At 46.9% G+C, this 12,804-nt stretch overlaps 1 protein-coding gene across 2 annotated transcripts; it reads right to left on the bottom strand.

The window, feature by feature from the left end:
- Positions 1–208: 208 nt before the first annotated feature.
- Positions 209–12,582, bottom strand: BTNL10 (butyrophilin like 10). Of its 2 annotated transcripts, XM_040622735.1 has the most exons (8): positions 11,910–12,582; positions 8,278–8,433; positions 7,243–7,338; positions 6,700–7,053; positions 5,908–6,189; positions 4,609–4,784; positions 3,831–3,898; positions 209–1,276 (listed from the first exon to the last, which is right to left on the bottom strand). In XM_040622735.1, the coding sequence occupies exons 3-8, from the start codon at positions 7,334–7,336 to the stop codon at positions 1,210–1,212; spliced, it is 1,041 nt and encodes a 346-aa protein (XP_040478669.1). In that variant the 5' UTR covers positions 7,337–7,338; positions 8,278–8,433; positions 11,910–12,582; the 3' UTR covers positions 209–1,209. The 2 variants fall into 2 exon arrangements, with proteins under 2 accessions (XP_040478669.1, XP_008706488.1); XM_008708266.2 differs by lacking the exons at positions 3,831–3,898; positions 11,910–12,582 and having other exon boundaries at positions 8,278–9,305.
- Positions 12,583–12,804: the final 222 nt, after the last annotated feature.

Here is a 12,804-nt window from a genome sequence, read left to right as displayed (position 1 = left end):
GTGGAAAAGGGAAGACGAGGGGAAGGAGAGGGAAGAGGGGATGAGGAAGGCTGGCATTTACTGAGCAAATACTTCATGTCTGGCACTGGGCCCAATGCTTTGCAAATGCCCTCAAGTACATTTCAGAAAAGCACCTCACTGTGTGTAATGATATGGTGCTTTAGTCAGCTTGGGCTGTGTAACACATACCATAGGCTGGGAGGTTTAAGCAACACAGATTTATTGTGTCCCTGTCCTGTGGGCTGGAAGTCCCAGATCCAGTTGTGGGTTTGGGTGGTTCTTCCCGAGGTCTCTCTCTCTCTGGTGTGTACATACCATCTCCACCCCATGTCCTCATGTGGTCGTTCGCCTGTGTGTGTCTGTGCCTTAATCCCATCATCTGATAAGGACTCCAGTCATACGGGGTCAGGGCCCATTCTAGTGAACTCCTTTTACCTTAACCACTTCTCTAAAGACCCCATCTCCAAATACAGCCCATCTTGAGGTCCTGGGGGTTAGGGCTTCAACATGTGAATTTGAGGGTACATGATTCAGCCCGTAATACATTGTCAGTATTCCACAGGGAAGGAAAATGAAGATAAGACAGGATAATTCAGAAAGGTACACCCTTGTATGGGCCTAGCTGGCATGGAGAATGGATATGTCTCCCCCAAATCTATGACAGGCTAGAGCAGAGAGTTCATGGGTCTTGTTGGAGGAGGGTCCTCATGCTCTCCGGTACCTGGCTCTGAGGAGAGCTCACAGCCTCTGGGGGCTGGCAATCTGAGTAGATGATGAGGGGGGTGGGGTCGTGTGTCCAGAGGCAGAAGAATGGCCTCAGGGGCTCTGAGAAGGAGAGTCCAGAGAATATGTAGATGAGGGATCCATTGTCCACATTGTAGAAGGAGACTGTGCCAGCATCACAGTCCAGGAGAATGCCCACCTGATGCAGGGGCTCTGGAGGGTGCAGGCGAACTCTTGGGAAGGCAAGGGCCCAGAACGTCTTCTTGTACAGCTCCAGGGCCCAGAGTCCATGCTGGGGGGCCTTGGGGATCCTTCCCTTCCGATCCAAGCTCTCCAGACAGACACCCACGTTCCAGGCCTTCCTATGCCCCACCTGCACTTCCCAATAATACCTCCCAGCAGAGAACTGCTCCCGGGCCAGCACACAGGGGTCCTGGTCAAATCTGCTGGGAACATCTGGCAGCTCCTGGTCAAAGAACAGCCGCCTCACACTCTTCCCATCCTCAGACAGAGCGAGTTTGGGGCTTGCGGTGTCAGGGCAGGGATGGGCTCACTGTGGGAAGAGGAGAGGGTTAGGCTTGGGGGTTTGTGTCCCCAACCTGCGCTCCTGCATGGAGTGGACTCTAGTGCCTCTGGGTTAGGTGAAACCGCAGCCTCCCTGGGAGTCCCTGTGGTCCCCCTGTTTTCTGCCCAGGGCCCTGTGCAAACAGGCCATCCCAGTGCAGCTGAGGCAGCTCCAGGTGGGAGCCAGGGGTGGATTTCTAGCGATGAGGGGACATGGCTGGCACACTGTGAGGTCTGCTTGCCCTCTTGTGCTGTGTGTCTCAGCACGTGTGTGTGTGTGTGTGTGTGAGAGAGAGAGAGAGACAGACAGACAGACAGAGACAGACAGACATAGGGACAGAGATAGAGACAAAGACAGAATAAGAAAAGGAAAGAGAGATAGAGACATAGAGATGTAGGGAGAGAGATAGAGACAGGGAGAGGCAGAAAGAAATGGAGAGACAAAGGGAGAGAGATAGAGACAAAACAAAGGCAGAGAGAGACAGGGAGAGATAGAGACAGAGGGGCAGACAAGGAGAGACAGATAAACAGATGGAGGGAGAGAGAGATGGAGAAAGAAATGGAGAGACAGAGACAGGGAGAGATAAGGAGAGATAGACACAGACAGATAGATACAGGGAGGTAGAGAGAGGCAGAGAGACAGGGAGAGACAGAGAGAGATATAGAGAATGAGACAAGAAGAGACAGGCACAGATGACACAGGGAGAGAGCTAGAAAGAGAGACAGACAGAGACAGAGAGGACACACATGCTCTACTAACAAGGACCTTAGATTAATCCAAAACAACCCCCCCTAAAAAGCATTCTGCTTGATTCTCCACTCACCAGTTTCTTCCACAGCTGCATGGACAATAATTTTGAGGTTTTTCTTCCAGCTGTCTCCACAGAGGACACTTCTCATCATGTAGCATACTGGCCACTTTTTCTGGGTCATGTCCCATTCTTAACTCACTCTACTTCTCCCTACTGCATCGTATCTCTGGATTTCAGGGGTGAAGCTTCCCTTGGCCCTCCCACAACTTTCCACAGCTCTGCCTGGAGTCCTGCTCAAAGAGATCCTCAAATACCAGGTTCTCCAAGGATAGAATAATATTAAGTATATTAAGTGTAAATGGAGAACTTCCTCATTTACTTTCCTAATATTCAAGGCCAGATATATGCCATGGACCCCTAATTCCTATTTCCCATCCACATTTCTCCTGGGAGTTCCATACTTGTTTGTATATCTAGTGATTTATCTGATGTTCCAAGCTGGATGTCTGAAAACATCTCACTCTTGAGAGGTCTAAGATGATTTTCACTTCTTTGGCCTAAATCAGTCTTGTTTTGTCCCAAGACTTCTGTTAGTTGGAGACACCATGGGACCAGGAACAATTGCTACAAGGGTCACCTTGGGTTCTTCACTTTGCCTTGCCGATGCTGAACCCTGCTACTTGTGGCCCCAGGACCCATCTCAAGGCTGTTTCCTCTCCTCCATCAGTGCCTCTCCCCAGCTTAAACCCCCTCATTCATTCTGCACCGTGCTTCATGTAACATCCAGAGCCCTACCTTGGCCTTCCAGGCTCTGCAGGTCTGGGCATCCAAAGCCTATTCACCCCATTGGATCCTCTTCCACAAGCCCAGCACACCACAGATGGCATTCTCCTTGCCGTGGTGGTGGGTCCGCCCCTCCTCCTGGCAAGGCTGTGGTCCCACTAGGGTCACCTAGCCCTTCATTTAGATGATGCCATCCCAGCATCCCCAGGGCCCTGGACATCCTACATGAACGCTCTCTGGCCAACTTTATTATTGTATTCCAGTTCATTCCTATAATATTTACTCTGATTTTTTCTAGTTTTGGTTAATGAAAAATCACTGACTGATGGCTTGCATCCCCACATAGAATCTATGTGCCTTGAGGACAGGAGGAAGCCATTTCATTCACTAATAGATGGCTGGCTGCTGACACAGGAGGGGTCTGGTCACTATTTTATATGAATTAACGAGTTAATGAGTGATGATTGGCTTCTCTCTGTCGCCTTCTGAACCCTCGACAAGTGGCTGTGCTCAAACAGGTGTCCCCACTTTCCCTGATACCTCTCAGGTGCCTGGTTCATGGTCTGGAGTTATGGCCCTCCCAGTCCTAAGGGTTCCCTGTCCACGGCCAGACTCTCCTCTCTCCACCCCACACCTCCACCTAGATGGTGTCCCGGGGTAGAAAGTCCCTGGATCTGCACTCTCTGTGGTAACAGTGTCCTCCCACCCTGCCAGTGGCTGTGCCTCAGGAGAGCTGGCTGTCTTTCTGCCTAGGCTCTGCAAGTCTCTCTCTCTCCCCCAGGTAGTAAACAGGAGCTAAGTTCTCTCAGGGCAGCTGAAACTTGATGTTTAGAACCATGTGACTGTCATGAACCATTTAGCACAGCACTTAGGCACTCTGGAACAGAAAGGAACACACACACACACAAGTGCCTGTGCATGCATATGTGCACACACAAACACACACATGTGAACATAAGTGTACAACAACCACACACAACACAAACACACATGCACACATACACACACATGCAGGGGCAGAGGCTTCCAGCACCCAGCATGGCCCTCAGCATAGATGACCTTGTCCTCTGTCCAGCCTACAATGAAACGGAAGATGTGAAACTGTGGGATTGTGCTGATCCATGGGGCCAGATCTCAAGTTCTGGGAAACTAAGTAAAAAAAGGGCTAGTTCTAGCTGTGACCCTGGAAAGCCTGAACAAATACAAGTTCTTCGGTGCCCAATAAAACAGTAATCTGGGTCATTTTCTTCTAGGGAAGGCTTTGGTGGAGCATATCCTGATAGCCCTGCCTCCCCACGTCTGTCATGGAGACTCTGGGCTGTGCTCCCAGACTGGAGCCTGATGGCTATGGCCAAGGACACAGCAGGCGGGGAGGGGGGGAGTGGGTGGGTGAATGCAACAATGCATATTGATGATGGTCCCTGCACCCACAATGAGACCCTGGCACGTGCCAGGCACACTGCTGCATTTCTCACTTGAGCAGTTTCAGGATGCTCTCATCATCCCCAACTGATAGACACTCCCGGGTTCAAGCTGAGAGCTGTCTGTCTCTGTGATGGAGACACTCCAGCTTTCCCGAAGTCACCCACTGAAGAGCAGCTGCACACCTCTCCCAGATAGAGGATTTCACTGAGCATATGGTAAGTGGGCAGTCCCTGAGCTACGTCCTAGGCAGGCCTCTCCCATCCATCCCGTGCTTGAGGGTGCACATAGGAGACTTCATGCAGGGCTCCACATCTGTGCCCTGGGTGGAAGGGACATATCTGTCCTGCCGGGACCTGCTTACCTTGGGAGTGCTGCTTCTCTGCTTCATAAAGTCCTCTTTCAGCTGCACCATATTCCTGTCTTTCTGACATTTCTGGAAGAGACAGGTGGCTCCAACTGTGGCAAGCCCTGCCACAGTTAGGATCAGAGGCAGCACTGTCCTCCATGCCATTGACGGGAAACTTCTGGACAATGGAGCTAAAAGAGAGCCAGGGAGGCAAGAATATCAGGGAAGGAGAGCACCTGTGTTCTTAGGACACACACACGACAGGGTTTGTGGGTCAGGGGACATGATGCTTATAACTAACCTGAAATGACTCAGAAATACTTGTGTGTTTGGTTGGACAGCCCTGGACAGATGCACAGGAGAAATGGTAAGCAAATGGCAGAAGCCACTGGGTGGCTCTCAACAGCATACTGCACGCCATTCTTGCAAATTTTCCATAAGCTTGAGGTTGTTTGGAAACGAAAATTATGTGCAGAGTGAAACTTCGAAGCCCCCAAGGTGTCCTTCAGAAGGTGAAGGTATAAATAGGCTGTGGCCCATCCAGACAATGGAATATTGTTTAGCACTAATGTGAAAGGAGCTATTGGTGCAGCCACTGTGGAGAGCCGGGTGGATGTTCTTCAGAAATTTGAAAGTAGAACTACCACATGCTCTGTCAATCCCTTCTGGGCATTTATCTAAAGAAAATATAATATTTAACTCAAAAGTTATAAGCACCTCTATGTTTATTGCAGTGTTATTTACAATAGTGAAGATATGGAAACAACCCATCTGTCCATTATGGGCAAATGGATAAAGAAAAAATATATTTATACAATACAATAGTATTCACCTATAAATGAAAGGAAATCATGCAATTTGCAACAACATGGATGGACCTTGTGGGCAATTTGCTAAGTGATGTGGGTCATCCAGGAAAAATACTGTATGATCTTATGTATGTTTGAAATCTAAAATGAAGCAAAACAAGAAAAAACCCCAAACTCCCAGAAAACCAGAAATCCCAGCTCATAGATGCAGAGAAGAGATTGGTCATTTCCAGAGAAGAGAGATGGGGGTGGGTGTAATGGAGGATAAGGGGCAAAAGGTATGAATTTCCAATTATGAAATAAAGAAGTTCTGGGGAGGTGATAAACAGCAGGGCAACTGTAGTTAATGGTGGTGTGTTGTATCTTTGGAAAGTGTAAGAGAGTACATCATAAAAGTTCTCATCACAAGAAAAATATTTTGTCACCGTGCAAGGTATTGGATATTAGCTACCTATTGTCCAGGGTGTTCAGAGCTTTTGTGGCCTGAACAGAACAGAACACTCACGGGGAAGGTGATGGTTGACCATCTTCTTCTTCCGGAGGAGGGGGCTGGAGATGGAGCAGAAGAGGCCCCACACCTCCTTGTCCTGGATGGTCACATTGGACACCACTGCGAAGAGGCCTGTTGTTGGCGAGGCTGAGAGGCGGGTCATAGAAGGTAAGGCCTGTCCCCTGAAGTCTCTCCATCGTACCTGGGGCTCTGGGTACCAGCCCTCCGAGGTGCACTGTGCCCAGAAACCTTCACCCTGCACGGCTCTCACTTGGATTCTGGGCTTCAAGCCCAGCCCTGTGGGAAGAGACGCCCATCCCAGTCTCCATAACCACCAGGGCTTCCATCAGAAAAGTACAGATCCTGAGAATTCCAGCAGGGATTAGAGATTTTTCACTTACTACTGACTACTTACTCTGTGTAATGTTTATATGCCATATATTACCCTTGTTCCCAGAAAGCACAGGAAAAACAGAAAAGGCCCAGGAAGATCGAAAATCTTTCCTATACTGCACAATTAGTTTCTTTTCCTCCCTGTGTCTCTGTCTCTCTTTCTGCTTCTGTCCTTCGCTCTCTACCTCTGCTCCCCTCTTTGCGGATTGGCTCAGGAAAGGGAGAGAAGCAAACTTAGAAAACAAAGTCCAGTGTCCTGAACTGCGTTTCCTAAGAATCACTGCCCCTGGCGAAAATGTTACTGCATTTGTGGGACATGCTCAGGCTTGGGCCATAATGGGATGATCTGCACTGGGCTTCAGCTTTGGGGAGAAGCTCTGGGGGAGACCATGAGCCCCAGCAGCTTGCCCTTACCTGCCACTGTCAGCAACAGCCTGGCCTCTGCGGACACGGTGCCATCTTTGAAGTTGCAGTGGAAGGTCCCGTTATCAAAAACTGTGACATTGTGTATCTTCACTGTGGCTTTTCCCTGGTCCAGCCTAGCACTCAGGAAGGTGGTCCTTCCCTGGTACTCCCTCATCTGTTCTTCCTTCAGGTCTGTCCCATTCTTGTGCAGGTGCACGACTTGAGATGGCTGGTCCCTGTACCACCGAAGCTCCATGTCCTTGGCACTGATATTGAGGGACAGATGACATGGTAGCTCCACATTCTCCCCCAGCACAGCCAGAACGGTTTTGCCAGGCCCACAGACAGAGAAATCAGCTTTCCCTTAGGAGATCAGATCGGAAAGCCATGGTTAGGCTGGGTGTGAGGAGACAAGGGGCCCTCTCTCCTGGAAAGGACTGCTTGGATCCTTGGCTGATGGCTGGTGTTGGAAGGTGCCAGCTCAGCCCCCTCTGGCATTCCTCTCCATACAGGGGGCATCCTCCTAGCATGGGGTGGGGGGAGCTCTCCTACCTTTTGCAGGGACACTGCAGGACAGGAGCTGCAGGATAATGAAGACAATGGAGCAGCTGGGTGGAAAGATGACTGGATCACGTGCATTTGCCATCCCTGCTGGGCACAGACATCAGAGGCTGAGTTAATTTCTGTCTCTTTCTCTGGCTGTCCCTCTTTCGTATGCTCTGTCTTTCTGTTTGGTGGGAGGTAAGACACCACTGGGAGACTAACGGCAGTGAAGAAAACATGGCCAGGGGAGGGAAAGGTCACTCCTCACTATCTTGGCCCCTCTGGCTCCCACACAAGTTATTCGTCCTGGAGCTGGAGAGACAGCAGCTGTCTCCACCTGGTGCTGTGTCCATCTGCTCTTGGATATCATTTCTCTTATCCTCATCTGTCCACAGAATGACTCAGACACATCCTCCAGTGAGTGGACTCCATCTCATCACGTACTGGTGTAAGAGTACTGCCTGATCCTGGCTCTGTTCTATCATGAGCACAGAGAACGCTGGGGGAGGGGAATGAGCCCTAGGGCTCCTTCGCTGTCGTGGCCTGAAGCTAAGACACACCTAAGCTTTACTGTTTATGGTGAATTCAGTTTCAAGGACACATGTTCTGAGATTCATCTGCCACGTTCTGGGTGATTTCACCCAGCAGAGCCTTGCAGGTGTGGTGTTTACGTAAAGTACAAGGAAGAATGTTGGCAGATGCTCTCATGCTCCTCAATGCTTGCTTTCCTTTGGTGAAAGCCCGTGGGGTCTCCCTGTCACTCAAGAATAGGGACAGGGGCGCCTGGGTGGCTCAGTCGTTAAGCGTCTGACTTGGCTCAGGGCCTGATCCTGGTGTTCTGGGATCGAGCCCCACATCGGGCTCTTCCGCTGGGAGCCTGCTTCTTCCTCTCCCACTCCCCCTGCTTGTGTTCCCTCTCTCACTGGCTGTCTCTCTCTCTGTCGAATGAATAAATAAAATCTTAAAAAAAAAAAAAGAATAGGGACAGAGTGTGTGTAGTAAGTAAAGACATACACGAGAGCCCTTAAAGTAGGAAACACTCACCTGGCCCAAGTCCAGCTGTAGCCTTCCCAGGAAGCTTCTGGGAGTCTTGAGGGGGTCAGTTAGTTCTCTATAAGTCCCAGGTGGGGCATAAAACAGGTTTTCAGGCTGTGTTTGGATAGAGGAGCAGCGGAGTTTCCTGGTTTCTGTACAGTCCTCCTATTATTGTAAAAATACCAACTGCTCCTATTTTGTAGTTGCACCAAGAATAACAAATATACAAAACTAAGCACTTCCTGCTGGGTGTGGTCAACAGAAGTGAGCACACTGACTGTGAGGAACAAGACCCTGGTAGCAAGAGATAAGGGGAGAGAGGGGACCAAGCAAGGTGGTCCATGGAGCCCTGGGCGGGAGATACAGCTCTTGAGTGCTGGGATCTAGGCCAAGGGCAGAAGCTGGGGGATTCAGATAAAGTTGCTCCCTTATCAAAACACCTCCAGTCCTTGACAAGCTGGGCTATTTTCTTTGGGAAAGTTTCTCATGATCAGGTTGAAGTTGGCCAATTTCTGGCACTTCCCCTGGAGACTCCTATGGAGGAACTCAGGCAACCTCTGCCTTCCTCTCCGTGGCCATGGCAGTCTGTCTTCACTGGGGACTGACTTGGGCCAGGTCCAGAGCACTCACCTCATGTACCCCTTCCCTGAGTAAGACACTTGACTAAACCATGCCTGTGTTTCCCTCTTGTTGACTCACAAGTCTAGACATTTTCTGGGAGAGTTTCCCTATACAGAGGTATAGAGAAAGCTGCACGGCCTTCTTGGTGCTGAGGTGTTTAATTTAGTTTGGCAGAATGTTATGGAATGAAGGTTTGTGCTTCCCTTCCCAAAGTCGGTGCTCACACAAGGGCTGATGTTGCCAACCCAAACCCTCACCTGCATTCCCCTAGGCAGCGGGAACTAGTTGGTGAGGGAGTTGCTTCCCTTGTCTATATACACATGTAGAATTATGCCTGCCACTCATTTTCATCTCCCTATGCATTGCTTGAAGCAGATAATGACCTCAGTAAAACTCAGATACAACGTTCTTATGAATCAGAATGGAGGACTGGGGAGGTAACAACTAGAGGAGCAGGTAGGATTCTCAACCGTGATAGAGGCAGGTGGTTTCACTCATTTATGGAACATAGGAAACAGGAAGATCGTATGAGAAGAGGGGAAGAAGGAAGGAGGGGTAAACAGAAGTGGGACTGAACCACGAGAGACTATGGACCCTGGGAAACAAACTGAGGACTTCAGAGGGGAGGGGAGTGGGGGCACGGGATAGGCTGGTGATGGGTATTAAGGAGGGCACGTATCTTATGATTTCTCTCATCTATGGAACATAAGAACTAGAATGATCAGTAGGGGAAGAAAGGGATAAAGAAAGGGGGGGTAATCAGAAGGGGGAATGAAACATGAGAGACTATGGACTATGAGAAACAAACTGAGGGCTACAGAGGGGAGGGGAGTGGGGGAATGGGATAGGCTGGTGATGGGTAGTAAGGAGGGCACATACTGCATGGTGCACTGGGTGTTATACACAACTAATGAATCATCAAGCCTTACATCGAAAACCGGGGATGTACTGTATGGTGACTAACATAATATAATAAAAAATCATTATAAAAAAAAAAAGAAATTGTATAAAGAAAATGTTTTGTATTTACGTGATGGAATACTAAGTAAAAAAGATTGTTAAGAAAAATGTGCTAAATCCATGTCATAGGAATACTATTAAGTTAAAAAAATCATGGCTAGATCTCAAAAAATAGTGTGGTTATAGAACAGTAAAATTTAAAATTTTTAAAACAACAAAAAAAATATCATATAAAAAATAAAAAATTAAAAAATTAAAAAATAAATAAAAAATAAAAATAATAAAAAATAAAAACTAAAAATTAAAAATATCAAAAATAATAAAATAAATAAATAAAAATAACAAAATAGAAAATAAAAATAATTTAAAAAAGAATGTTTTTATCAAACAGGAAATTAATGAAGAACTTAAGAAATTTATGGAAACCAATGAGAATGAAGACACATCAGTCCAAAACCTATGGGACACTGCAATGGCAGTCCTAAGGGGGAAATACATAGCCATTCAAGCCTCAGTCAAAAGAATAGAAAAATCTAAAATATAGACCCTATACTTACCCCTTTAACTGCTGGATATGGAACAACATAGGCCTAAGCCACGCATGAGGGGAGAATTACTTAAGATTAGAGCAGAAATCAATGGTTCTTTGAAAGAATTAATAAGATCGATAAACCACTCACCAGACTTATCCAAAAGCAAAGAGAAGGGACCCAAATTAGTAAAATTATTAATGAAAGGACAGAGATCACGACTAACACCAAGGAAATAGAAACAATCATTAGAAACTATTATCAATAACTATATGCCAATAAATTAAGCAACCTGGAAGAAATGGGTGCCTTCCTGGAAACTTATAAACTCCCAAAACTGAAACAGGAAGAAACTGACCACCTAAATAGACCAATAACCAGTAACAAGATTGAAGCAGTTGTCAAAAACCTCCCCAAAAAACGAGAGTCCAGCTCCTAATGGATTCCGTGGGGAATTCTACCATACATTCAAAGAAGAAATAATACCTATTCTCCTGAAGCTGTTTCAAAAAATAGAAACAGAAGGAAAACTACCAAACTCATTCTATGAGGCCAGTATTACCTTGATCCCAAAACAAGGAAAGACTCCACCCAAAAGGAGAATTACAGACCAATATCTCTGATGAATATGGATGCCAAAATTCTCAAAAAATCCTACCTAATAGGATCCAACAGTACATTAAAAGGATTATCCATCATGACCAGTGGGATTCATCCCTGGGATGCAAGGTGGTTCAACATTAGCAAATCAATCAGCGTGGGAGAACACATTAATAGGAGAACAGACAAGAATCATATGGTCCTTTTTATTGATGCAGAAAAATCACTTGACAAAATACAGCATCCTTTTCTGATTAAAACCCTTCAGAGTGTAGGGATAGAGGGTACATTCCTCAATTTCATAAAAACCATCTTTGAACAGCCCACAGCGAATATCATTCTCAATGGGGAAAAGCTGAGGGGTTTTCCATTTACATCAGGAGCACGATAAGGATGCCCACTCTCACCATTATTGTTCAACATAGCACTAGAAGTTGTAGCAATAACAATCAGAAAGAGAAATAAAAGATATTCAGATTCACAAAGAAGAAGTCAAACTCTCTCTCTTCACAGATGACATGAAACTTTATGTGGAAAACCCAAAATACTCCACCCCAAATTATAAGAAACCCTTAAGCAATTCAGTAATGAGGCAGTTTACAAAATCAATGCACAGCAATTAGTTGCTTTCCTATACACTAACATTGAGACTGAAGAAAGAGAAATTGGAGATTCGATTCCATTTATAATAGCACCAAAAACCGTAAGATATCTTGGAATAAACCTAACCAAAGAGGTAAAAGGATCTGTACTCTAGAAACTACAGAACAGTGATGAAAGACATTGAAGAAGACACAAAAAGATGGAAAAACATTCCATGCTCATGGAAAGGAAGAATAAACATAGTTAAAATGTCTATGCTACCCAGAGCAATCTATTCTTTCTATTCTATTATTATTATTATTATTATTATTATTATTATTATTATACCTTAGTCACCATACAGAACATCTCTGGTGCTTGGCCTTGAGGTATGAAGCAGGGAGCCCAGAGTCTGCGGGCAAGTATCAGTAGATAAACAGAAGGGGGAGGGAGCCACCATACTCCTGCCCTGGGAAGGCAGAAGCCTCCCACGCTGGGAAGTGGCTGCAATAGCAGACCAGTAGCAGCAGGGAAACCAGACTGAAACCTGGAGCTTGGGAACACGTGAGCAAACTGTGTGCAGCTGAGGGTTTTAGAAGCACAAAGGGCAGAGATGTGCCTGGCCCTAGAAGCAAGGACTGGGAGAGTGGTTGTGGGGCGCACAAACCAGGACACTGTGGTTTCTTAGCATCACAGACAGAAACAGAGTCAGTGTGGCCTGGAGAGCTCAGTGAGGAGCAGACTGTGATCTCTCTGTTCTGAGAGAGAGGTTTGGATACGGTCACTGCTCCTCTGACACTCAGAAGAGACATAGAAAGCAGCCAGAGAACAAAAGCCTCCAAAAAGTGGTTCTCACTGAGCCCAGCCCCTCTCCCTCAGGGGGCAGGGCAACTCTGTCCAAACAGTTTTGCCTGAGTAACAGCACGGCAGGCCCCTCCTCCAGAAGGCAGGCTGAAAGAACAAGAAACTACATCCTTAAGGTCCCTATAAAACAGGTGTGTCTTGCTTGGGTCGCGGTCAATAGTTTGGACTCTATACATTCTCGCAAACACACCTCATCAGCATGACAAAGAGGAGGAATCCCCAACAAAGGAAAGAAAGAGAGACTGTGGCCTCTGCCACAGAACTAATGGATATGGATATAACCAAGATGTCAGAAATGGATTTCAGAGTAAAATTATCAAGATGATATCTAGGCTTGAGAAAAATATTAACGAAAATATAGAATCTCTTAGGGCTGAAA

The sequence above is a fragment of the Ursus maritimus genome, unplaced genomic scaffold (assembly GCF_017311325.1).
Source record: "Ursus maritimus isolate PB19 unplaced genomic scaffold, ASM1731132v1 scaffold_5, whole genome shotgun sequence".
NCBI lineage: Eukaryota > Metazoa > Chordata > Mammalia > Carnivora > Ursidae > Ursus > Ursus maritimus.
The sequence above is the reverse complement of the archived record's forward strand: the minus strand, read 5'-3'. Positions and strand labels throughout refer to the sequence as shown.